This window comes from Pelobates fuscus, chromosome 3, assembly GCF_036172605.1.
Source record: "Pelobates fuscus isolate aPelFus1 chromosome 3, aPelFus1.pri, whole genome shotgun sequence".
NCBI lineage: Eukaryota > Metazoa > Chordata > Amphibia > Anura > Pelobatidae > Pelobates > Pelobates fuscus.
In genome coordinates, this window is record NC_086319.1 from 255889287 (window position 1) to 255917262 (window position 27976).

Genomic DNA, 27976 nt, shown 5'->3' on the forward strand with positions numbered 1-27976 from the left:
AGAAAGGGTCGTAAATCAATCTTGACATCTAATGCTATAGATTCTATACCATTAGAAGATGTTTGTTTATATTACCATATTGTATTGCATATTTATGTTATACTGAATTTCCATTAATTATTATCATGCATGTTACTTATATTATTATCATTTGAATATAAAAATAAATATTATCTATTTTTATAACAAATCTGTGACTTAATTATATGGTTTACATTTCACTTATAACGATGACGACTTTGGGATCTGAGAATTAAAAATAGTGGGTAATTCTCTCTGTTTACAAATTATTATCCCATAAATATCCCCACAACGTGCAGCAGGGTGGCTTGCCTGGAGTCATGGTGCTGTCTGCGGCTGATGAGAGTGTGAGGCTGGAGCTGGGTCTCTATTTGCTCTCAACCCATGCTGCCTGTGCCTCCTCTCTCTTCTTCTCCAATGTGGTGCTCCATGTGAAGGTGGAAGGAAGTGACTGGATATCACTTCCTCCCAGCATCAGCCATATTTCTTATTTTGCACAATAATTGTTTTAGCTTTGACGGACAGCTTTTTCTGCATACTATTGGAATGGCAATGGGGACCAAGTTTGCGCCCAGCTATGCGAATCTTTTTAAAACATATTGGGAACCCATATATTTATATGTATGTATATGGTGTGCATGGTTGGTCGCATAGCTTGGTCATCTATCGCTGTTATATAAATGGCTTATTCTGGATCTGGAGAGGACCAAGATGGGTTTTGGAGGCTTTACTGTGATTCCTTAATGATAATAAATGAGGTATAAAATCATCTACTCTGTTTAGTGAAGAACAGATAAATGTGAACAGCTACATTTTTTATGATAGCTGTCACAACAAACCATGGTTACGAGATATATCAACTTATGAGGCTTAAAAGGAATTGTTCAGGAAATCAAAACATAAAAAACAAGCCAAAAAAAACGTTTGCTGATTTTTTTAAGGAAAGAACGTGAAATTCAAGTCTAGTAAAATTCCAACACACTCAATAAGAACATTTCATAAAGATTTTATCTCTATGAAATATTCTTTTTTTTTTGGGGGGGGGGGGGGGGGGGGGAGTTAGAGTTGATATTGACACTGCATTGTGAGCATGATACTGCCCTACTACCCTGCAGGCGCTATGCACTAAACCTGTAGATACTGAGAGTCATTTTATAGGAATCACCAGCCCTGGCTGACAGCTGGGTATCTGCACTACTGGATGCCATGAGCATGCCTTATTTACGCTATTTCCTTCTATTCATAAAGCTGCAGATGATTAAAGCACAGTAAGCCCTGTGCCTGGAATTCTCATTCTTCCTGCAAATCCGAGCTCTGTATCCACCAATCAGATGGCTCCGACCCTCCCCGGACTCCAATACATCAAATGTTAACAGTACGTGTCACATCCTAGTCAGCGATCTGCCCGTTACAAAGATGGCGGCGGCAACGAGATACTCACGTGACAAGTGGGGAAATGACGTAGTGTACACAGCAGTGAACCTGGCAAAATGTCGGCGTCCAGAGCTGAAACGGAAAGTTTCCCTGGAGACGGGAGCAATGCGACTGATGATGAATATGAGGAGGAGGTAGATATTCACGTATGGCACTGATAGTGTGCTATGGTTAGCATTGCCATGTTAGCTCTTTAATAGGGAATTACTGGACCTCCTTTACACATGGTCCATTTCTCCTGGAGATCACATGGTTAGATTGCTCTGTGAACTCCTCTTATTCCTGTTCATCCTTTTCTCCATGCCAACTAAAGAATTCTCATTACCATTAAATGGAATTAATCAACTTATAGGGACAGAGGGCACTCCAGGCTAGATTCTATTCATTATTTATAATGCATTTTATAAGTAGTGGATTAACAGAAACAATAAATTGAAACTTTAAATAGATGCATATTTCTGGAAAACGCTAGTATTTTCATATTCTTGGGCACACTGTATTCTGAAAAGGGAGTTTTTGTAAAACTGCTTGAGAGCAACTTCAAAAAAATCTGCATTTCCCTGTAGTGTCCCTTTTAAGTATTGTTTTACATTCTGTCATGAAAAAGTGAAAGACAGGCAAAATTTGAATCACATTTTTGCACAGAAAATGAAAGGTCAGAATTTAAAAAAGGTAGACCAATTTTTTTTATCAAATGGAAAAATTGTTTATTAGATTGGCACTGTCACGCCATACTTACCTTTTTTATTTTATTTTTTACTTTTCATCTAGCTAAAAACACAAGACAATATAGGGACTACTTTGTTTTGTGTGTTTTTCCTATGCCTGACATTCTTAGACACTAGTAAGCTCCACTTCCTGTCTCTACAAAATTTCTCCCACAATACTCCCCTTTCCAAGCTGACTTTCCTCCGAGGTGTGAAGTTGGCATGCACAGGAATTTGACAATGGAGAGTAAGTGTGGGCAGAGGAAGGTGATACGGTAATCTGCATTTCCAGGAACGCTAATATGTCTGAGCTGAAAAAAAGATCCAGACAAGACATGGGGCAGTAAAAAAAAAGATGAAATGGGGGACTTAGCGGCATTTTAATGTGGTTGAGGGCACAATAAATTGTAGAGGAGTGAGGAGAGGAGTACAAACCAAAAATAAACAAACAAAAAAAAAAAGATACAGCCATGACAGTAGAGCTATACTGAGACAAAAAAATGATGGGAGGATTCTTTTTTTAGGTACTACATAAGGAAAGTTTAATTCCATATGGGTTAAGAATGGAAAAGACCCCAGCTAATGGGATACACCCTGGAAACATGCTCCATTACACTTAGGATTATTATTGTGGCTTTTGAAAGAGAAAATAAAAATCTGGCAGGATTGTTATCCACAGCCTATCAGCACCATATCTACTCCAGCAAGAAGTAGTGATTATGATGTTTAAAGCCTCTTTATTGAGTATCTTAATGTTTTTAAACTTTTATCCCATGTTATGTTAGGAACAACTTGTTTTGGTGGAATTGACAGGAATAATTGATTCAGATATATTGGAAAAATGTGGCAACAAATGCAAAATTCTGGTGAGTACTTCATAATTCATAGATACATAGGCCACAAAAAGCCTGACTGCTATTTCTGCTGATGATTCAAAATAATGCAAAAATCCCAGTTTGAACTGCTTGCCAATTTTGGCTTATGGTGCAGCATTCTGCAAAACGTTTATTTATTTTTCTGTTCAAAAACTATGTAGAGTTGAGTGTTCAAAGAATACAGCACATTAAAGGGACACTGTAGGCACCCAGCCCGCTTACATTGCAGCTCTAAGTCTGCCCCCAGTCGCTGTGTGCCAGACAGCCACTGGAGGAAATTCGAGAATGCTAACAGACTTTTGGTCCATTATCTGACGCTCAACGTCCTCTCGGACCTCCAGAGTCAGATTTTCCCCAAATGAAAGCATTGAATAATGCTTTACTATGGGGAGGTCTAATGCGCGCGCGGCCATTGCCGCTCATGCGCATTAGGTCTCCCCTGCCAGTTGACGTCGGGGGAGGAGCATGGGTGGAGCTTGACCCAGCACCGAGGGACATCGGTGCTGGATTCATGTAAGTGCTTAAGCCCCAAGGGACGGGGGGCATGAGGGAGCGGGGGACCTATTTAATCTATAGTGTCAGGAAAATGGCTTTGTTTTCCTGGCACTATGGGATCCCCTTAATGAGGCAAAAATTTGCCAAATGCATTGAAGTTGTACTGGTGCCCAGAGTGTTTCCTTAATTAATTTTTCCAAAATACTTTACAAGTGATTGGACACATTATTTTGTAGCTTACATATAGGCAAGGTATTTTTCCGAGTTATAATAATAATTTTGCAATTTTTATAGTGCTTTTCTCCCTGTGAGACTCAAGGCACTTTACAAATATACAAACATAAAGACATAAAAGTTAGGAGTTTCTGAAGGTCAGATGAGCAGGCTGAATGCCTGATGGAAGAGGTGGGTCTTTATATTTTTTTTATTTTTTTTAAGTCTGTAAGGAAGGTGCCTCTCTGTTTGCGCAGGGTAAAGATTTCCAGAAGGTAAGTGCAGCGTGTCTGAATGCCAGGAATGATTGCCTGGCTGACCAAAGTGAACAGGATGGAATGTAGGGTGTCAGGAGCTCTTTCAGGTACTGTGGGCCTTGATTGTTTAAGGCTTTGAAGGTTAGCAGGCCAATTTTAAAATATGTTCACCATTTAATTGGAAGCCAATGCAGTGAGTGGAGAACAGGTGTTATGTGGCAGGAGCGAGTTTGATTGGTCAGTAGTCTGGCTGCTACATTTTGTACAGTTTGAAGGCGATGGGGTTCCTTTTCTGGGAGGCCCAAGTATAGTACATTTAACCCTTTTTTTCTATAAACAGCAGTTTCAGAGAAACTGCTATGTTTACCTATGGGTTAATCCAGCCTCTAGTGGCTGTCTCATTGATAGCCGCTAGAGGCGCTTCCGCGCTTCTCACTGTGATTTTCACAGTGAGAAGACATCAGCGTCCATAGGAAAGCATTGAGAATGCGTTCCTATGGACTGGCTGTGCGCGCGCATTCAGCCGAAGACGTTGCTATGATGGAGAGGAGGAGGAGAGTGCCCCGACCGGCGCTGGAGAAAGAGGTAAGTTTAACCCCTTCCTCCCCCTAGAGCCCGGCGGGAGGGGGACCTTGAGGGTGGGGGCACCCTCAGGGCACTATAGTGCTAGGAAAACGAGTGTTTTCCTGGCACTATAGTGGTCCTTTAAGTGTTGTATACTGCTAAGGTTTTTTAGATGAAAGTATGCAGATTTTATTATGGAGGAAAATCTGCTGTTTAAATGATAGTCTAGAGTCAATCAGCACTCCGAGGTTTTGTACCTCTGATGAACTAATGAGTTCAGAGCCTCCAAGCTCCAGTCCAGTTGGGTGATCATGGGATATTTTTTTTTTTTTTTTGCCCAGGTCCCCTCACCAAGAGTTTTGTCCGGGTTGACTTTAAGCCAACTAGCATTCATCCATTCTAGGAGGTCAGCTAAGCAACTGTTGATGCGGCATGTTGGGTCTGTGGTATCTGGAGCAAAGGAGAAGTAGAGTTGTGTGTCATCAGCGTAACAATGAGGCCATGTCGCCTAATGATGTCCCTGAGTGGTAACAAGTAAATTGCAAATAGCATGAGAGACAAGATGGATCCTCGTGGAACTCTGCAGGCCAGTTCTGTTGGTGCCAATGAGCTTGATCCTGATGTTACTCTCTGTGATCTACCAGTGAGGAAAGACTTAAACCAGTTAAGGAATGTGCCTCCTAGACCACAGATGTTATGCAAGTAATTTACAACTTGTAAACAATTTTATCTCAAGATGTGCATTATATGCATTTTTATTCCTTTTTGTATTTTTGTTTCCATGTTCTGTAATGAGTCCTTTAATATTGTATTTTTTTTTATGTGCAGGGTATTAACACAGAAAATCCGTTCCTCCAATTGGATAAGTACGTGTTTGCTGGAGAGTATGAAGGTAGTAAGACATTCCATGTACCACAAGGTCCTGAATTGATATATGAATATATTTGCACTAGCATTTTCCATAAATAACGAAGTACAGGAAATCTATAGTTTGTAATTGTTTGTTTGCAATGTCTGACAGTGCCATGGTATGATATCGCCCCCTAGTGTCCACATTTAAACTGGTGAAATGTGTGCTGTCAAGTGAAATTTGTTTGCAGTACTTCTGGAGCTATTTTCACACACATCTTACTGCAGTAGTAAGATTGTGTTGAAAATAGTAGGAACCCACTGTGCTCAGTGCAGTTTTAGTTCATATCATAGTGGAAAAAATATGAACCTTTATGGAATTGTATCAGCCAAAGTCAGATAATCGAGCCAAGGTAAAGTAAATAGACTTCTGTGGTATTGTAACTGTGAAGTGACCCGGTAGGTCCGTGTTGCTCTCCCATACACTGAAATATGGCCTTTGTTAAATTTAAAGGCACATTAAAACTGTGTCTTGCTGAACACAAGGGACTGATCTTCAAAAGTGAATATCTTCAAGGCAACTAGTGCTTGAAATGTAATTGTTTCGCTGACTTTGTGACAAACATGCAGGCTGCCATACAGATTGTTTGACACAAGATTGGACTTATTAGACTTCGTGAGACTCTTGCCATGTTCTGATCCTAGGTGCTTGAAACTTAGGAGTTATGTCAAAATATCATCTAATGTCACCAATCTTTGAATTATAATATATTTTTAAAATCAGACTTTGATAGTCTTAGTACAACCTATATACAGTATTTATTTGTTCAAAAAAATGCTATAGAAAAGAGGGACGGCTGTGTACTCACAGCATTTTGTGGACCTGGTTTATATATTTAAATATGAAGGCTATAAGTATATCTGAATTTCTACATAATCTGCATGAGTAGAGCCCAGATAATGCATAGATTGCAATACATTCAGTGTTGTCAATTTAACAGCCCCAATTTTATGGCTGAACCTATAGGAAACTGTTTTAGAGTTCGGTTGAGAAATACAATATATAATTTGCATGAATGGAGATTGTACAAAGGCTAATGAGAACATTATAGTTTTTGTTTATAAAGTCCCTCTCCTGATTTCTTTCTTTTCTTCTTTCCATGACTATATTAATTTGTGTTTTAGAGAATATGTCTGCAGCTAGAGTCCTGATGCCTAACTCTTATTTATGACTCTCACAGCAAAGCCAATTATCTTATGTACAGAATATTTTGTCTGATAATTGACCTTGTGATATGTGACTCATCTACTTAAATGGATGTTGAAGATGCCGTTGGTAATGTGTTTTGTGTATCACTTATTTTTTTTATTTTTTTTTTAATCTTTTTCTATTGTTTCTTTACAGTGCATGTCCTTTTCTGTTTCTTTAATTAAAGAGGATCTAAAACATAAACATTACTAGTTTGTTTTTAACATAAAGAGCATGTTTCACTAACGTTTGCATTGCTAGACATTCAAAAATATTTTTCAATTTTATAATAAATCTAAATTCGATTTATAAATATATAAAATTATTTATGATTAAATAAACCTAAAAATTCACTGGCCAAATTAGAAAAGTGAGCTATAATACTTTTAGTAATGCTGAAGTAGTGATTTATGTGTGAAGAGTGTGTTTTTTGTTTTTTTCACACTTTTTTTTTTTTTTTATCGTAAATTAACCTTGTTACACCACTGGCTGTCAATTAGTCCTGTTACTTCTTGGTTGCTTACTCGGCGGAGAGAGTCCCTTTTAAATATTAAATTCACTTTGAATTCCTGCTAAGTTTTTAATTTCACAAATAACCCCGCAAGCATAAAGCATGTATGAAAACAAGTAAATGTGCTTTACATATGATGACAAATAGTTTTGCTACCTTTATTTTCACATTTGCTACTCTTCTTACAGTGCAGATACCACAAAGAATAAAAAAAATCAGATAACTGTAGTGCAATAAACAACATAAAAGCACAGTTTTGTGTCTAATATTATTCAAAGGTGCCACAAAATAATTAGAAATGTTATTCAGTTATTTTATTTTTTTTTTATTATTATTTTTGCTGAAACACAGCAATGTATTTCTCATGGGAATCTTTAAACACAAGTGCAGTCACTAATTGTGTCACTATTTCACTATTTCCACGATGCCCAGTAAGCTCTACAACATTGGACAATACAGCCCCAATTGCTTGTGTATGTGCAATGAGAGAGGAACATGCCTACACATGTGGTAGAATTGCCCAAGGGTGACAGGGTTCTGTTGTGAGCTGCAGACACCAATGTTCACAGCTATTGCACAGTCTCGGCTTAAACCTGAGGTCCCACCGATGGCACAGGTTATTTCCAAAATAATAGACACATACTTCGTGAACAAGTTAACAATCCAGTTTAGAAACCCTTTAGCCACATTTCACAGAGTTTAGGCTGTATGGAAGAAAGATGGTGAGCAATAGAGCAGAAAGATACATTTACCTGTCCTCTGCCCCTTGATCCCCTTGAATTTTGTATTTAGTTTTTCTTTTGTTTTCTTAGTTTATATTTGTAAATGTCAATCACACAATAGTAATGATCTCTAATTAAGGATCTTATCATTAAAATTTATTTTATACTTATGGAGTTTGCATGCATTAGTTCATTACATTATAACGATTTTCTTGCTGCACAAAGGTATGATGGGATAGGAGGTGATTCTTTTTATGTTATTTAAAGGAACACCATAGTGTTAGGAATACAAAACTGTATTCTTAACACTGTAGTGTCCCTCTGCCACCTCCTCCCACCACCGCCGGCAAATAAAGGGTTAAAAAACAACAACCAATTCCAGTGCTGAGGTCCTCGGTCAGCCGATGGAAGGGACTCAATGCTTTTCTATGGGAGATTTGAACACTATGTCCAGCATTGAAACTGCGGGAGGTGCCTCTAGTGGCTGTCTGTTAGAAAAACCACTAGAGATGGACTTAATCCTGCAATGTAAACATTGCAGTTTCACTGAAATTGCAATGTTTGCAGCTGCAGGGCTAAAATGACAGGGACACTGCACCCAGACCACTTCTATGAGATGAAGTTGTCTGGGTACCTATAGAAAAACATGAATATACATATATACACCAAAGTATGTGCTCAGGCAATTTTTGTTATACTCATCACATCAATGAAGATACCTATTGATTCTTTAAATTAATATGAAGACATTTTATGTCTTCCATATAAATTTTATTTTGTTAAATATTTTATAAAAAATGTAAAAATCTGCAGGCTTTAAGAGAATAATGTGCTGGCAATCAATTTTGCGATTATGCTTGCACTTAAAATAATAAATTCTTAAAATATTGCACCACAAAAACACGTTTTATAGTGTCTAAAATGTAATAATGCACAGCCATACTTGTGAATAACTATAATGTAAATGTTTTTTTTTCTTTGTTTTCCCCATCACTATTTTTCCAGATACTCTCGGTACTTGTGTGATCTTTGAAGAAGTTTTAGAACAGGGCAAGGCATGTTACAAAAAGGACAAAGGTAAAATGCAACAATTTTCCTAAACTATTGTAAGATGCCATCTCACCAATGCAGTCTGTGATTAATAGCCATAGAATCCCTTCAGTGCCAACAAAGAACTTTGTTTCTGGCAATCACCAACGCATAATAATGCCTCTGCTACCATGTTTTAAAACTGAGAAGTTTACTCTCTAAACATTAAATTGCAGTGGATGAAATGCTAATTGGAACCTTTGGGCTACACCAGGGGTAGTCAACCTTTTAATGCCTACCGCCCACTTTTGTATCTTTGTTGATAGTAAAACTTGCTTACCGCCCACCAGTGCCGCAGTAACTAATTTTGTAAGGCAAGTGCGATTTTTTTTCATTTATTAAAAAATAAATAAATAAATTACATTCTTTAGGAGGATTTTTAAAAAATATTTACTAAAATGTATAATTTTTTTCTATTCCTATTCTACTTTTTTTTTTTCCATGTGTGTCTGTGAGGTGCAGTGTGTGTGTGTGAAGGGTATTGTTTGTGTGAGTGGTGCTGTGTGTATGTGAAGGGTGAAGTGGGTGGGTGAGGGGTGCTGTGTGTTTGTTTGTAAATGTTGTAGTGTATGTGTGGGGTGCTGTGGGTGATTGTGTGTTAGGGTTGCTGTGTGTGGGTGTTAGGGTTGCTGTGTGCGAGGGGTCAGTGTGTGTGTTTGTCAGGTGCAGTGTGTGGGTGTGAGTTGGCCAGTTTGTGTGAGAGGGTTGCAGTGTGTGTGAGGGTTGCAGTGTGTGTGAGGGTTGCAGTGTGTGTGTGAGGGTTGCAGTGTGTGTGTGAGGGTTGCAGTGTGTGTGTGAGGGTTGCAGTGTGTGTGTGAGGGTTGCAGTGTGTGTGTGAGGGTTGCAGTGTGTGTGTGAGGGTTGCAGTGTGTGTGTGAGGGTTGCAGTGTGTGTGTGAGGGTTGCAGTGTGTGTGTGAGGGTTGCAGTGTGTGTGTGAGGGTTGCAGTGTGTGTGTGAGGGTTGCAGTGTGTGTGTGAGGGTTGCAGTGTGTGTGTGAGGGTTGCAGTGTGTGTGTGAGGGTTGCAGTGTGTGTGTGAGGGTTGCAGTGTGTGTGTGTTAGAGGTGATGTGTGTGTGTGTTAGAGGTGATGTGTGTGTGTGTGAGAGGTGATGTGTGTGTGTGTGAGAGGTGATGTGTGTGTGTGTGTGTGAGAGGTGATGTGTGTGTGTGTGTGTGAGAGGTGATGTGTGTGTGTGTGTGTGAGAGGTGATGTGTGTGTGTGTGTGTGAGAGGTGATGTGTGTATGTGTGAAGGGGGCAGTGTGTGGGGGCAGTGTGTGTGAGGGGTACAGTGTATGTCAGGGGTGTGTGTGTGTGTGAGATAGGAGGGCAGTCTGTGTGTGTGTGTGGGGGGGGGGGTTAGTGTATGCTTGTGTGTGAAGGGTGCATAGAGTCTATGCTGTATGTAGGTGGCTGAGATGTGAAAATATATTTTAATGTCTCCCCCTCCCTTCTTACCTTTTACCAGGAAGGGGAGACATAATGCTGCAAGTCCTGGTGGTCCAGTGGTGGCATGTTCACTACGGCTGCAGGTTGACTCTGCTGTCCTCCTGCGAGCACAGCACTGTATCGGAGCAACGCTCCAACCAGTCTGCTCGCGGAAGGAACACAGAGCCCTTCCCTCCCTCTGCTGAAACTAAGTTGATCTCCTCACAAGCCCGAGAGGCTGGCCCATGCAGAGGCTAGCTCTGCATGGGCCAGCAGGGGAGATGAAAGGATCTCCCCAGCTGGCCTTGACCAACGGCCATCGAGGCCCACCGGTTGTTTTCTGCAGAATCCACCACTGCCCACCTGAAATCCCAAACCGCCCACTAGTGGGCGGTAGGGACCAGGTTGACTATCTCTGGGCTACACTATGACAATAGCAGCTTTGACTGACTTTCCATATGCATAGTTACATAGGCTGAAAAGAGATGTAACTTTCAATGATTATTTCAAGATCATTTCTAAGTATGTTAAATAGAAGCGGTCCAGAAGAGAACCCTGGGGGACACCACTTACCACTTTTGTCCAGCTTGAAAATGTAGCATTAATAACCACTCTGTATTCTATTTTTAAGCCAATGTTCTACCCAAGAACATGAATTTTCATCTAGGCCAATGTCTTTGTTTGAATACTAGCCTCTTCTGTGGTACCTGATCAAACGCCTTGGCAATATCCAAGTAGATCAAATCCACTGCAACACCCTGATCTATACTTCTTCGTAGAATGCAATTCATTTAATTTGGCATGACCTATGTTTCATAAAACCATGCTCGTTTTTGCTGATGGCAATGTTCTTATTAATGAATATTGTGACAAACACTCCTTCTCATGAACGTTTGCCACGAACTCCTGGAGGAGTGTGCAAGCTGGCCTCCTGCCCACAGACTATGGGCCAGATCGAAAACCCCATTTGGGAGTTAACCTGCCCAGCCACCATTAGTAGCTTTTCCTCCGTGCCCCCGGTTTCAGCACTTTCCCTTCATTCAAATGGAACCGAACGCTAGCTCCCAGGCGGCCGTTCGCATGAACCAAACCCATGAATGGTCCTCATTGGTATTTAGCCGGGACTGCAATAGAACTAATTTCAGTATGAGTACTTTGTGGTTCCCGGTAACCTCATCAGTACTTAGCCGCGAATGTTATGGAACTGTTTTTGCACGAGGTGACCTTGCAGTTCCTGGACAACTTGGTCTGGGGTTTTGGCCACTTTGTGACCCACCAGGAGAGCTCTTTTTGGAGGGACGGTGCCTGACACTAAGGGGAACAAACGCTACCTCAGAGCACCCCATATTGCGGCCGCGTGAGCTTCTGAAAGTTGACCGGCCAATGCAACAAATGCCCTGGAACTATTTTGGGCATGGGACCACATGTGCGGCCAGTCAGAACTTTGACACGGTGGCCTTTCTGCTACTCTGCATGGATCTGAGAACTATTTGGACAACTTGGGCGCCCCTTTACAAATATTATCCCTCAATAACTTTCCCAGTCACAGAAGTTAAGTTTACATGTCTAGAATTTCCAAGCATGGATTTTGAACCCTTTTTCAATATAGGAACCACATCTGTCTTAATCAATCTTCCAGTACACTTACTGAAAGAAAATAATCTTGAAAGAATAAAAACAGAGCTTCACTTATTTGTACACTTAGTTCCTTAAGTACTCATAGGTGAATACTGTCAGGCCCTGGAGCTTTGTTTATAGTAACTTGTTTTAGTTGCTGCAGCAACTAAATATACCAAGTTCCAAAGCCATTCCTGAACATGCACCAGTAATACATAGTTACATAGTTAGATAGCTGAAAAGAGACTTGCGTCCATCAAGTTCAGCCTTCCTCACATTTGTTTTACATTGCATCACTTTAACCCCTTCGTGACAGTCTGTATTTGATACAGAGCTATCCTTAACAACGGGCTCCATACCACAAATGGACTAGATTTAAATGCCATTAATATTTTACTGTGATCATGTCAGTATTGCTATTGCTGAATGCTTCACTAGTGGGGCATCACAGAAATAGCTGCAATAGAGGTCCCTCAAGAAAGGTGATCACCACGATTGCCATGACTATCATCATCCGTTTCCCAAGGGACCTCCATTACAAATTGTACATACTGCAGTTTCAGTGATAAGGGCATGTAAATGCTATTACTAAACAGTCTCAGACCTTCAAGAATCTGTCACAACGGTTCCTTGATAGGATTGACAGCTGATCCTTGGCTGTTGCAGTACTTGCTGGTATCAGCTGTCAATTGGCTTCTGCTGGCCTGCCTCACAATTTTGACAGCCTAGCAGTCGTCACTGTTTGGCCCCTTGGCTGACAAATCACCCTGGAAGCCAATGACCATAAGATAAATAGTATGAATGGTTTCTTGAATATCGATGCTATAGTGTTCCTTTAATTATAGAACATGTCAGTAACATTCAGGACATGTCTGAATAAAGTTACATACATTATCCGTGTCTAATATGTAAATTTTTGGTTTCATTAGTCCATAAATGTTTTAGATATTAAAATATTTCCTTATAGGTGTATGAAAGAAAGTTAATATTAACTACCAGATGTACAGGACATGTTAAATGAATGCACTGTATTTTTGTGTCTCCTGCATTAGGTTTCATTGCGCAACATGCCAATTGTTATGTGTTGCCTCTGAAAGCGCTCGCGCCATTTCAGCGCCACTGTGCTGCTTCTTGAGCCAACTCATCCATTGAAAAATAAATATGCTTGTAATGTTTTTATCCTGGCAGTTTCTCAAGGGTGTGCAACATTATTTTTGCAACTGCTAGGTAATCCTAATTACCGGTTGTAAATGTAATTTCATTGTTCTAATTAAGGATAAATTCTAACCTGATACATTGTCCCCCGGCTATGTGTAGTATGGTGCTGTCAAATTGAGATATTCTGCTTTTTGTTTCCAGTGGCATAGCTTTAGAATGCTCATGTGTTGTTTACACATTCTTAAAGGCATATTCTATATATTCTTGAATTTACAGGAGATGGGGAGAACCCAAAACCACAGCTGAAATATAAGTGCCATACAGCAAAGAAACTAAATATGACCAGGACTTTTTTGACAGAAAAAAAAGAATGTGACGAGGATGGTCAGTATCTATCTGTTTGTCTATCTGTCTACATCATTATATGACATTTGCTATGACTGCTTTACCTCCTGAGGGTTGTGCATTAAATTATATTGAGAAAATAAATGCAAAATATGTTTCTCTTTTCAGACAATAGGCTGTAGTTTTTCAGCTGATCTCAAATCTTTAATTTATACGTAAAGGACAGTTACTAAATGTTTGTGTATACATAACCTATATGTTCAGTAATGCCTAGAAGTGACTAAAATGTTGCTCACTTACAAAAATAAAAAAGCAACCACAATTAGCTTTATCGCTGCAGTTACCTCTGTTCACTTGAGCGAGCTAGATGCAGCTTGCACGTGCAGTGCACATGTGTTTGCAGCATTCATTCGCTTGAGGAAATCACTGCTAAAGTGTTTAAAGGAGAACCCCATGCACATAGCCACTTCATGTCAATGGTTATGGTGCCTGGAGTCTCCCGTGCACCTTTTTACCTTTAGGTATTAAACTGTTTTTAAATGGTTTAACAGTGAAGTGGAATACCCCAGGTGATGGTCCAACTTCCTCTCTGCAACTGCAGAAGCATGTGATTAACCCCTTAAGGACACATGACATGTCTGACATGTCATGATTCCCTTTTATTCCAGAAGTTTGGTCCTTAAGGGGTTAAGCAGCAGTGATAGACTAAAGGTGTTGGCTGAGGCTCTCAGCCTGTCACTGGTCGCCCACAGCAAGTAGTGCTTCAGACATGTACGTACGATTTTTGGATAATTTCTCACTATGGCGGTCAGTTGTGGAAGGGGGAAATCTCTGAACATAGAGGGTGAGAGCAACGGAACAGTATAGAAAAGACCTGGGTACTGTGAGGGACATGAAGTTAATGTTCAAGTAAGGAGACCAGAACTATTGCTGTTGGCAAAGTGAGATCCCTAAAGGCGAGTTAAGTAAATGATCTTCATAATCAAAAAGCTTGGAAGTGACTTCTTTAGACCTCATCAATGTTTGTTCCCATATGTAGTCATAAATTAGTTGAATGCTGTGCTCCGAATGTTCAGTGGTGATGTTTTTGCAAATTAAATTCCTCATACCTAGATTCTGAACACTGCTCAATGGTAATCTGTTGTCAGTTTTAAAATGTCCTTTATTTTTATTTCAGGAGGTAAAGTAGAATGGTTTCAGATTAAAGATGACAATGACTCAACAATGCCCAACATGATATGCAGCTTTGTCCAGGAAAGTGAGGGTGAGGATGCAGAGGATGGATCTCTCAGTGAGGAAGAGACAGTGCAGCTTAATGCTTCCACTGAGGATTCTGGGAATTTAAATCAAAGCTTTGACACGGAAAAGCAGGACATTGAGATGGATGAGCCTACACAATGCCAACAATATGAGCAGGAAACTAAACAGACATTTGAACATAGCTTACCTGGAGATCAGGCAGACAAAACTTCATGACTTTTATCATCTTTACATTAAAAAGAAAAGGTAAATGGCTAATATGATTAACTGTTACACATTCCACAGCCTCTGCTTAAAGAAAGAAACTTGCTGGAGAACTCCATTGTTATATCTTGTCATTGCATCTTAAATATTAATTGTGCAATAGGCCACCATTTGCAGGCATGTGATAAGTGGTAAAAATGGGGTAAAAAAAGGGGTAAAAATGGAATATAAATTAGTAGTTATTCAAGCTCTCATTTTTTTTTTTTTTACTTTGAAGTATACTTTATTATTCTTCAGTCTGCCTTCTTAAAGTGGCATGGTCCCATCTGAGTTTTACATAAAGACAACTGTTTTTTAAATTCCAAAACAATCAGAAGATTTTAGGTCACAGTAGGGGCTACTTTGTTTGGTGGACAAGGTGTGTAAAATGTGTCAGAGCTTCAAGCTATTTCAGACACAACATCTTGACATATCCCATCACCTGTATTTCATGCACGGGGCTTTGTATATGGCAATGCTGAAACTGTTTCAATGAAATTCATGCTGGGCACCTGACTACCTGAAAGCCAATGAGGTAGCTCAGTTGGTACATTCCCTGACTACAAAGCTTGTTCAAAAATGCAAGGTCACATCCCTTCATCCTTTCCAGTTCGATAAAATGAGTATCATCAATTGGGTAATAATAACTTCTATTACTATTCAGATTTGGTTAATTCCAAGAGCGCGCGCTGAAAAGCGTTTTCCCACTGGGAGAAAGGCGCTATATAAATACTATTATTACCTATATGGCCATGCCATGGCCTTGATCCCATAAGTGATAAGCAGATCCATGTGGCGAATGCCAAGCTAATAGTAGTTGTGCCATATTGTTCACAGACTGACTTTCCATTTCAAGGGGTTATTATTGAAGTCTTCTGATCCAGTTAGTTTCTGCAACATCATCTCTTAGATTACCTGCAACTGCGAGATTCTATCTCAATGTGTGGATCTGAACGATTCATCCGAACATCTAGAATTCCAGATGCTTCTTATCAGAGGCTATTGACATACTTCTGCAAGAAAGAATCCAGATATATAATGTAATTGAAATATAATCTTTTAATTTATTATTTCTTAAATGTCATTTGTATTACAACTAATTAAAAGCTGTTCTGTAACTTTTGTCTAATTATACCTTTTTCAGTCACTGCTTGTGCGCTTTACTAATATGAACTATTTTGACATAACTGATCGAGATACCTCTAAATGTGTGCTTTTTCTAATGGTACAATGCGCATTTAACAATACATGTATTGTATGTAATAATAGTAATTTGGGCCACAATCACATTCCACAAGGTGATCCTAATTCTGTTGCCAGCTTTCAGGCCTAAGGTTGTCAGTTCTGCTTCTCTGAACTAAAAAACTGTGTTACCATTATTCTGTCTGAATTCCAAAAAATGTAAGGCAGATCTCCATCGCCTTAATGTTAAAGGTACACTCCAAACACATAAAGCATATACCCACTTTGCTTCTCATCCTTAGAAAGTCTGGACAAGAGTTCCAGGATGGCTAATGTCAGTTCTGTGCATATTCTTTGTACAGCTGACCTTTCATTGGCTGAGAGCGATCAGCTAATGCTTTCAACCAATGAATGACTTATGCGATGGGCTTCAGACTTCTGCATCTCTGCAAAAGCCAGATGTGTCTCAGCTGGCTTAGAGGATGCTCAGAGCCTGGTTAAGAGGGCAAACCATTGCCAGGGTATCTCTTTAACCTTCTGGATATCAAAGTGTCCTGGTCTCAAACATACATGTTCTAATTAAATTTTTGCGTTCTCTCTTTTATTCACAATATAATTTCTACAGAATTGAACACAGGACGTGTGACTATTTTTCCATCATGCATGCAAGACTTTTCGATAACCAAGGACAACACCACAGCAGCTCACAAAACTCCCAGGGAGCCCCCCGCGGCACGTCCGCCCTCTTCAGCCCCCCCGGGCCATGTGAGAGTGAGGTCCTTGCGAGGACCTCACAATCACATGGCCGGTATAGCTGGCTGCAGCAATGCCAGCAGGGGGACTACCTGACAGGTAGTCCCCCTGCTGGCTGGAAATAAAATAAAAATAATTAAAATAAGTGTAAAAAAAATAATTATATACTTAGATCATATATATATATATATATATATATATATATATATATACACACAAATACATACACCGTCTAGGTGTATTTTACTATTAATATATATATTAATAATTAATATATATATACAAATTACACGTATACTGATTAAATATATATATATATATATATATATAATTATTGTTATATATATATTTATATATAATATAAAAAAATATGTAAATAAGTAAAAAAATAAAATTAAAAAAATAATTAAAAATAAATGATTACAAAATATATAGATGTGTTATTTCGTTCTAACTGTATTGTGATATTAATATATATATTTATATCAAAATACACGTAGAACGAAATAATATATCTATATACATAAATATATATGTACATATCTATATATATATATATATATATATATATATATATTTATTTATGTAATATTTTTACATAATTAGGTATCCTAATTAATTACAATTAGCGGGACCTGCCTGACAACCCATGCCGAAAGTATAGGGAATTTAATTTGCTAGCAGTATATTTAACCCTATAACTTTCCAAGACACCATAAAACCTGTACATGGGGGGTACTGTTTTACTCGGAAGACTTCGCTGAACACAAATATTAGTGTTTCAAAACAGTAAAATGTATTACAACAATGATATCGCCAGTAAAAGTGATGTTTTTTGCATTTTTCACGCACAAACAGCACTTACACGGATGATATTATTGCTGCAATACTTTTTACTGTTTTGAAACACAAATATTTGTGTTCAGCGAAGTCTCCCGAGTACAACAGTACCCCTCATGTACAGGTTTTATGGTGTTTTCAAAAGTTACAGCGTCAAATATAAGGCTTGTGTTTCATTTTTTTCACATGAAAATTCGCCAGATTGCTTACGTTGCCTTTGTGACCCTATGGTAGCCCAATAATGAAAATTACCCCTATGATGGCATACCATTTGCAATAGTAGACAACCCAAGGTATTGCAAATGGGGTATGTCCAGTCTTTTTTAGTAGCCACTGGCCAAAATTGGCGTTTTTTGCATTTTTCACACACAAATACTAACGCTAACTTTGGCCAATGTTTGTGACCAAATGGCTACTAAAAAAGACTAGACATACCCCATTTGCAATACATTGGGTTGTCTACTATTGCAAATGGTATGCCATTATGGGTGTAAATTGAATTCCTGGACTACTATACAGTCTCAAAGGCAACGTAACCAATCTGGCGAATTTCTATTTCAATTTCAAATGTAACGTGCTATATTTGACCCTGTAACTTCCCAAAACACCATAAAACCTGTACATAGGGGGTACTGTTTTACACATGAGACTTTGCTGAATACAAATATGTGTATTTTATTGCAGTAAAAGCAAACCGTATTATGACATTGACAGTTAAAATGTCATGTAGAACTAAAAAATAAAAAAAATTCTTATTTTCTCCCATTTTTTTCATATTAAATTATGTTTCATAGCTAAATATTTGATATTAAATGAAAGCCCTGTTTCCCCTGAATAAAATAATATATAATAAGTGTGGGTGCATTTAATATGAAAGAGGTGAATTACGGTTGGACAGACATATAGCGCAAATGGCAGGTTTTGTTTACGTTTTGTTTTGTTCACAACTTGTACATTTGGCTCAGTCCTTAAGGGGTTAAGTAGCATTGGCTGGATTGTTTTGGGAAGAAATGCAAAGCAGTATATAGCGTGTGCAATTTCACCAGACAGCACACTTATATTAATGGACGAATAACAAAAATGTGGGATTGCGGATAGCTTTTGTACATCTCAAACTACTGCAAATATTTTCACTTAAAATATATTTTTTTTCTTTTTTTGGGGGGGGGGGGGGGGGGGGGCGGAGTGGGGAATGGTATATAGTTAACGTTTAAGCTAACATTCCTGTGAAAAAAGCAACAGCCAGTTGCCAATTATTTGTGCACCTCTTTAATTTATATCGACTTCCCTATTGTGAGCTAAAGGTGTATGTTTGTGAATGAATAAATATCTTATTTTTGTAATTTTTAATAGTATTGGTACCTGTGGTGGTTCTTTATTGTTCATTCCATTGTAGTATGCATTCCCACCTTGTATTTCTGATCGTACTAATGTTTCCACTAAAACATGGGGCCTGAAATTTTCTGAGTTTAAGATGATGTTCTGCATATTGCCATCATGAATAGTATCCTGACACTCTCTATAAATGGGAATTTCATACACTGCATACTTTAAATTACCAAGAAATATTTTCACTCTTGATCTTCTTTGGGAAAATTAAAACTATAACGAACTGGTTTCCTGCGTACCTTCCTAGGTAGTAAAAAGAAAATCGTCAGCTTAATTAAAAACCATAATGCTGCTCTGTCACTTTCAATGCCATCCCCACTTGGGGTGCAGAGGCCTGGGTTACAATGGAAAGTAGGTATACTTACCTGAAGCAGTCTTCCACAGGTGCTGCCATCTTCTGTGTTTAACGGCTGGGAGAATTGACAAAACTTGATGGCAGAAGTAGTCTCTACTTTTGCTTTTGACTGAGATGGAATTTGAATTAAGAAAGTCAATGTGAGTAAAGAAAGAATGCTTATTAATTGGTTACTCCAAGCGTATGAGCACTTCAGTGATTTGAGGTGGTCATAGTGTCTGCCAATGTTTTATTTTAAAATGCTATACTTCCCGAGTTTAACTCCTCTGCTGCTATAGGGGCATCATTACCCAGCCTGGAACAGGGGTTCTAGGCCGGCTCATGTTTTTTTCTGTGTATATACCTATGAGCAGAATTGATTTTAATTGGCTGAGAACTGTCAGTTGATGCTCTCAACCAACCAACCAGCCTATTATTGTTTTGTAGTTCAGAAGATTTCTTCTCTTTTTGTCTCATAGCTTTCTGACGTGCTTTATTATTAGTCCGTTCTGTCATTCTTTGTTCTTTTTTTAGTCTCCTCAAAATCTTTTTTTTTTTTTCTTCTTCTTCTTCTTCTTCCCAATCGGTGGTTTATGGTAATGTTTGTGATATTTCCATGCTTCTTACAGTAAAGCCACAAAACCATCAGTAAACTGACATTCCTTGTTCTAGTTTACTTTCTTTGAAATGTTTTTTTCTTTTCAAAGCTGTATGGTAATGAGTATTTTTTAACTCTACTGTGATGTCATGTTTTCTTATTAACCCCTTAAGGACCAAACTTCTGGAATAAAAGGGAATCATGACATGTCACGCATGTCATGTGTCTTTAAGGGGTTTAAGAAGCAAGCCCAATACACTGTACATTATGTGCATAGCTTGGATTCTTGTTTACCTGTAATAATTTTTAGGTGAATATTGTGTGCAGACTTTCCCTTCAAAATCAATTATGGTTTTGTTTTGTTTTTTTAATATATCCTGCAGCCAGTTTCCAGTAAGTGTGAAATTATCAAGAGAACGTGCTTGGCAACTTCACATGAGCTCTCCGGGGGAAGGTATTTCCAGAGCAAATACTGTCAGGTGCAACCTATGCAACCCCATAGACTGAATAATGACTTGACTTGAATAATGAGTTGAATAATGAGTTGCACCATTTCTTATAGGCTTCAAAGAATAATTCGTTTTGCTCTGCTCAGTGTGATATATGTGGGAAAAGGATTTTTTTTTTTTTTGACTATCTGGAGTTATACTTCACAAATAAAGCATTTTTTTTAAATATATATATTTTTATCTTTATAGGTTTTTAGAAAATGATTCTTTTCTGTGTATAAGTTAAACAGTTACATTTTTCTTTTAGGATTTTAGGTGCTAAAACCCTAAAAGGACAATTTACTGTACTGCACAAGCATTATCTTTTTATTGTGAACTATTGCTAGGTCTTTGCCCGATGGAAATACTGATTGGTTTAAGAGACACAATAGGCACCCAGACCACTTTGTCTCATTGGAGTGGTCTTAGTGCAGAGCCCTTAACCATGCAATGTTAACTAATAATAATTAAATTGCAGAGCTAACTCCTCCAACCATTAGAGGCGCTTCCTGGTGTTCCACAGAGTTTCTCAGTAAAGCAAAGTTGAGCATCCTCACACTTCTCATGAGGACGTCCAGCATCTTGAAAATCCCCATAGGAAAGCATTGACTTAATGCTTTCCTATGGTGAATGTGCACACAGCGCTCTCCGTGCATGCACATTAGGTTTCCGAAACGCCGTGAGGTCGGCAGAGGAGGAGCCTGAACCAGCGACGAGGGACATTGTTACTGGAATAAGGTAAGTGGAAATAATCCTTTATTTGCTGCTGGGAGGACACCGCATTTTCAGATGGACATTGTAGTGTTAGGAATACACTTTTGTATTCCTAATACTATAGTGTTCCTTTAATCGGCTAAAGATCAGAAATCCGTGTACATTTAAAAGGACCCTCCACTACAGGCAGCATTATTCCGATTGAAAAAGCCAGCAGACAGCGAAACAAGTCTTTGACCGGAGAATTCCCTTTTCTATTTTATGTGGTTTATTTTTTATTTGTTTTTATCGAATTGATTTAGTAAATTGTTATAGTTTTGCTACTTATTCTGTGAGATCCTTACTGCTGCTTGCTCCTCTTAAAGGGAGACTACCCCTCTGCTCTGGTACCCTGCATTTCATCCCAGAGTGGGTATAAAAGGTTCTTTGCAACGTGAAATTCATAAGATTTTCAGTACTGTCTTGATATTGATTGATCCGTTGCAAGGTGGTGGTCACAGCAAAAGGCATGCATTTGGAACGTATACATGCATTTCCACATACATGCCTTTTTACTGTGACCATATGGTTTTACTACTTGGGGGAACCCAGTTAAGTTTACTGTCTTTGTAAGAAAATATATAACATGCAATGTGTAAACTGTTAGCACTAGAGGGGGCGACTTATTTAGTTACTGGAGTTGTACTGGTTGTCTTTCTTTGTCTTTATCTTATGAACAAGTAACTCTGTCAACTAAAAAGTCACTTGAGCATGCAGTAACTGACAATAGAAGATAAGCAGAGGCTAGCTAGCCTGTAAGATTCAGATCAGAACCCATTAAACAGTCCCAGTCTGACCTAATGTGTCAGAACCCTGCTCTCGTGACTTCTGCAACGTGTGATGTCATGACAGGCATCAACTGCTCAGGGTGACTGTTAGTTAACCCTTTCACAGCCTACAAGATGTTTAACGTGATGCCCCATCTATGAACTGAACTAAAACTTGTTGAATGCTAAATTCTGAATTTACCTAAACTTATTTGCACAATGTTTTTTTTTTTTTTCTCTTTCTCAAATAGTTTAATGTTTTGCCATTTTCATTCACACAACTAGTCGTATTTCTTAATAAAAAAAGTTGACGTAAACTTCTTGCAAACAGTTAAAGCTACAAGTGGTAATATGTTTATCATACATATTTGAAATCATACACAACAAACAAAGGTACGTTGGTTCTTATAAAGTCATGATATGTAACATATATAATCTTAAAAGCAAATATTTATAAAATCATCTCTTTAGGTAGATCATAATGTATATCTCTGTTTGTATGCACTTAGATTTTAACATCCCTTCATCCCATTGCATAGAATACATAATGTATCACAAAGATACACTTCACCCACACTCCGCCTGGGTGGTTCGCTTCCCCAAGCAGGGAAAGCCTCCTGTGTGATACCGACATGGCAGCGTCTGAACAAAGTGATGCCTTTCCTATATTCCCTAGCCCGCGCTTTGCACAGCTACCTCAGTACCAGCACTGTGGTTGCTATGTGTGAAGAACAGACGTACCACATGTGGGGTGGGCCTTTTTTGCTCCCGCTTGTCAATTAATTTTTCTATGCTGAAGATTGGAATGACAGGTGGTAGAAAGACCTATTTTTAAATAGTTTTTTTTCTCTCCCAAACTATACGTTGGCTAGCACAAGGTGAAGATAAAATTGTATACTCCAAAAAAGGAGCATGAGTTATACCAGACATGACGGATAACAGCAGAGGCGTAACTAGAAACCATAGGGCCCCAGTGTGAAAATGGACTAGTGCTCCCCCATACATATCCATCCCTCCATGTGTTTCATTCACGCCCCTTGGGGAGTTATTGTCAACATGGCAGGTTGAAGTGGGGTGACAGGGACACACATACAGATTAACTGACATACATGCAGATACACACACACACAGAATAACAAACATTCAGATTTACAGAATGACACTCATACAGATAAAAACAGTGAAACACATACAGACACATAGGGGTGCACACTGATATACATGCAAACAAACAGATACACATTCAGTAACGTGCAGAAAACCAGATACACATAGAGTTACACATACAGATACATATGCGGATGCACAGGCACACATACAGACAGATACATAGGGGCACACACAGACACACATGCTGATACACATACAGACACACATGCAAACTGTAAACAAATTTTAGTCACCCTCCTGTTTACTACCTTTTAGGTACAGGAGGTTGACTTTCCTGGAGTTCAGGCGCTGCCTCAGGCTGATGGGAGTCAGAGCTCCCACTCTGGCCCCTCCTTTCCTTCTTCGGAATGTCAACTTCTCCGCAGTAGGTACGCCACTGGGTACCAGTATAGTTCTGTTACAAACTTTAGGGAGGACTTGACATTCCCTTATGTCTTTATCCAAGTATGAGTTGAAGATTCAACAATGAAATCAGTAGTAGTGAAAGTTCATGTTAAAGACTTACAGGTGTATTCAGCTAACATACATATTTTAATTAAATTAACTGTGTAATTTCCCTGAAAGTTCCAATGCTTATTGTATGCAGGCATCTCAAACTTTGCAAAATAAAAAAAAAAGTTACAGGCCCTATCCAAAAGCACTATACACATTTAAATAGCAGATGTTTTTAGTACCATTCAAATGGACATTTAGGTGTAAGCTCACCTGCCACACAAAAGCAAACTTCTTGGGTAATTCCTACATCAACAATTCACCTTGCTGCTTCCAGCAAATGAGACAGAAAGTTGTATTCCTATAAATCCCTGCACACATATTGACCGCATTTCACACTGACCGTATTCTATTAGTAAAAACATCAAGACTTATGCTTAAGTGTTCTAAAAAGTGGTGCAAAAATGTACAGGGTCCCCCAAAAGTAAGTATACAGTTGAATCAATGTTATTCATCAGAACAGATTATATGGGTACACATACACCATGACAGTTAAAGTGGCAGTTAAATGTTAGGCATTAAATATCAGTATGGCAGATAATAGAATATTTTTTCTTTACGGTTATTGTGAATGATGACAGCAAAATATACTGTTTTGGACCACCCTGTGTGTGCACTAAATTTCATCTTATTGTCTTTTTATCGTTTCATATTATTCCATACTCAATTGGACTTGAGGACATTACTGAAGGTGCTGCTTCCCTACATCCCCCATTTTTACACAAATGGAATATGCATGTTGGTTAAACTGATTACTGACCCACTTTTAGTACTTTTAACCACTTTTCAGAACACAACAGTATTTACTGATAACATCCATTATCTGTGAGTCAATTTATGATGATACTGAAGTTTTTCATAAGATCTCAAATATAGTCTTTTTTGTTTTCATCTCTAATAAATTTGCATCATAATGTTTTTTGATTTCTGCTCTGCACTGTAATATCTTTGCTATTGTTATCTATTTTTAAGATATACATTAATATTTATATCTTAAAAATAGCTGCGTGATAGATTATAATGTGGTTTATCCACTAAACAATGAGTAGTGGCAAAATTGAAAAAAAATAATCTACAAGTCTTTTACAGTCACAGCTAGGCTATTATAACCTGAATTTTATAACTTGTTTAACCCACCAAAATTAACTGTTATATGAATAAACCTAGACCACTTCATCTCTATCAAGTAGTCTGAGTGATGTGTTCCTACTTCCTCCCTTCGCCACTGTCTCCTTTGTTAACCCTGCAAGTGAAAACATTGCTATTCTGCAGAACGGCAATGCTTTTGTTATAGTTTAAATGCTTCTAGTGGTTGTCACTCAGACAGCCACTAGAACTGCTTCTGTCAAAATAGTAAATGTAAATCTCTCTTATTTCTATCAGAAGGTCTCGTAGAGACCATTTCATTGACACAGCGTGATGTTTTACTGTTTATGCACACTAGCCTCCGAATGCTTTACTCTGGGAAAGCATTGGATTGGCTGAGATCATGATCTAGGAGACGAGATTACAATGCAAAAAAAAAAGGTAAGTACAGCAGCTTTTTTCCCCCCCTCCTCTCCACAGGTGGGAGCAAGGGACCTAAATGGCCCCCAGGCCACTATAGTGTTAGGAATACAAATTTATATTCCTAACGCTATAGTGTCCCTTTAAAGCGTTGATGCATAGTAACCAGGTGGATGTGGCAAAAAGTGACACCTGTGCAAAATTCTTGACTTCCTGGTTAGTGATTACCTAACAGTTTTGTGGGATGCATTAAAGCTATAGAGTGTGCCCTGACACAAAGCTGTATATTTTGGACAATTTTATCTTTGCTAGCCAAAAAATGCTAAAAATGGAATATTGTGTTCAGAAGGCTCCACACCCTGCTATTATGCTGACTGCAGGCAAATGATCACTTTTCTAACATTGCACGCAGTCTATCATATGCTGGAAAACAAGTATTCCCAAAGGTTACAATACAGTAACACTTACGCAACAGGTACAATGTGTTTATAGAGATTCAAATTGCAGGCTATGTATTTTGATATCAATGAGATGCAACTAAAATAAAATGCATTCGGAACTTTTGTTTTAAACTCTACAAGGATCTCTAAAGATCCAACATTCTGAAGTTTGCTCTATTAATATGCAAGTCATGCCCTGAGATACTGAGAGAGATAAACCCCAGACATTATGTAAGTATGCTGAACTGGCAATATTCACCCATAATCTGAGTCTGGAGAAGCCACATACACAGACACACCTTCACAAAATACACAATTACACAAAGTCACATACACACTAAATTAGAGTAAATTCAAAACTAGATTACAAATTTTAGGTTAAAATAGGAGAATTTTGGTGCGCATGAGATATATTGCTCTAAATATTGCAGTGTCAATATATAAACTAGAAAAGCTACAATTTCTAGGGAAATTGTGAAGTGTTCTTGCCTCCACCAGTAGTATACAACTGGAGTGGGCGGAGTAACTGTTATTATTTATTTATATAGCACATTTAATTGCAACGTTGTTGCACAGTTACATTAAAACATACAGTTATAAAAACATTAGCAGGTGCAAATGGCCCTGTCTATGACATCACTTGCTGCTGCAGCCTTGCACAGGTCAGAGTATTTTTGCGGTTGCCATCTTCAAACGGTCGTATTTTAAAAACTATAAATCCTACAGTGAAGAGCTTTATATTGTGAGAATCACAAGACCCAGACCTACATTTTGATGTATAGTATGTCTCTGAGATCTTAACAATGAAGGCACAGTCGCAGTTTAGAAATTGCCCTTCAAATGTGAGCTTTGCAGAGTGGAGTTTCAATGAATGTCAATGGAAGGCGTGAGTTGCAAACAAATGGTCATATTGTGAAAACTACCAGGACTATGGCTTAGCCGTGGACATTTCTAGTGGCAGCAGGGATAGCTGAACGTTTTGATATAAGATTTGTGTAGGTGGGCCTGAAAATGAGGGAGTGGTGGCAGTTTAGAAATCATGTCCTGATTTTTCAGCTTTTGCCAGCTCCCACTCTAGCTTTGCCATTCATTCCTATGGGACAAATTTCGCCACAAGAACGACGATATTCCGTGAACCATTCGGCGAAACGTTCCACAAAGTAATAGCAATCCGATCGGGAACAATCTGCACGTTTTGGTATATTTTTGTCTATGTAGTGTAAAAACTGTGGGAGGAGTTAGGGTGGCAAATTTGGCTATAATAAGAATAATAATAACTAGAAAAGCTACAATTTCTGGGGAAATTGTGTGAAGTGTTCTTGCCTCCATCAGTAGTCTACAACTGGAGTGGGCGGAGTAACTGTTAGTATTTATTTATATAGCACATTTAATTGCAATGTTGTTGCCCAAAGTGCTTCACAGTTACATTAAAACATACAGTTATAAAAAATTAGCAGGTGTAAAAGGCTTTGTCTATGACATCACTTGCTGCTGCAGCCTTGCACAGGTCAGAGTATTTTGGCGGTTGCCATCTTCAAACGGTCGTATTTTAAAAACTATAATTCCTACAGTGAAGAGCTTTATATTGTGAGAATCACAAGACCCAGACCTACATTTTGATGTATAGTATGTCTCTGAGATCTTAACAATGAAGGCACAGTCGCAGTTTAGAAATTGCCCTTCAAATGTGAGCTTTGCAGAGTGGAGTTTCAATGAATGTCAATGGAAGGCGTGAGTTGCAAACAAATGGTCATATTGTGAAAACTATCAGGACTATGGCTTAGCCGTGGACATTTCTAGTGGCAGCAGGGATAGCTGAACGTTTTGATATAAGATTTGTGTAGGTGGTCCTGAAAATGAGGGAGTGGTGGCAGTTTAGAAATCATGTCCTGATTTTTCAGCTTTTGCCAGCTCCCACTCTAGCTTTGCCATTCATTCCTATGGGACAAATTTCTCCACAAGAACGACGATATTCCGTGAACCATTCACCGAAACGTTCCACAAAGTAATAGCAATCCGATCGGGAACAATCTGCACGTTTTGGTATATTTTTGTCTATGTAGTGTAAAAACTGTGGGAGGAGTTAGGGTGGCAAATTTGGCTATAATAAGAATAATAAGAACTAGAAAAGCTACAATTTCTGGGGAAATTGTGTGAAGTGTTCTTGCCTCCACCAGTAGTATACAACTGGAGTGGGCGGAGTAACTGTTATTTATTTATATAGCAC

General features: G+C 38.6%; 1 protein-coding gene across 2 annotated transcripts; it reads left to right on the forward strand.

The window, feature by feature from the left end:
- Positions 1–1498: 1498 nt before the first annotated feature.
- GTF3C6 (general transcription factor IIIC subunit 6) lies at positions 1499–16969 on the forward strand. 2 transcript variants are annotated; one of them, XM_063448355.1, is made up of 7 exons: positions 1499–1589; positions 2948–3028; positions 5395–5458; positions 8903–8974; positions 13466–13573; positions 14712–15040; positions 16845–16969. In XM_063448355.1, exons 1-6 carry the CDS (start codon positions 1512–1514, stop codon positions 15008–15010), a joined length of 702 nt encoding a protein of 233 aa, XP_063304425.1. In that variant the 5' UTR covers positions 1499–1511; the 3' UTR covers positions 15011–15040; positions 16845–16969. The 2 variants fall into 2 exon arrangements, with proteins under 2 accessions (XP_063304425.1, XP_063304424.1); XM_063448354.1 differs by lacking the exon at positions 16845–16969 and having other exon boundaries at positions 14712–15201.
- Positions 16970–27976: the final 11007 nt, after the last annotated feature.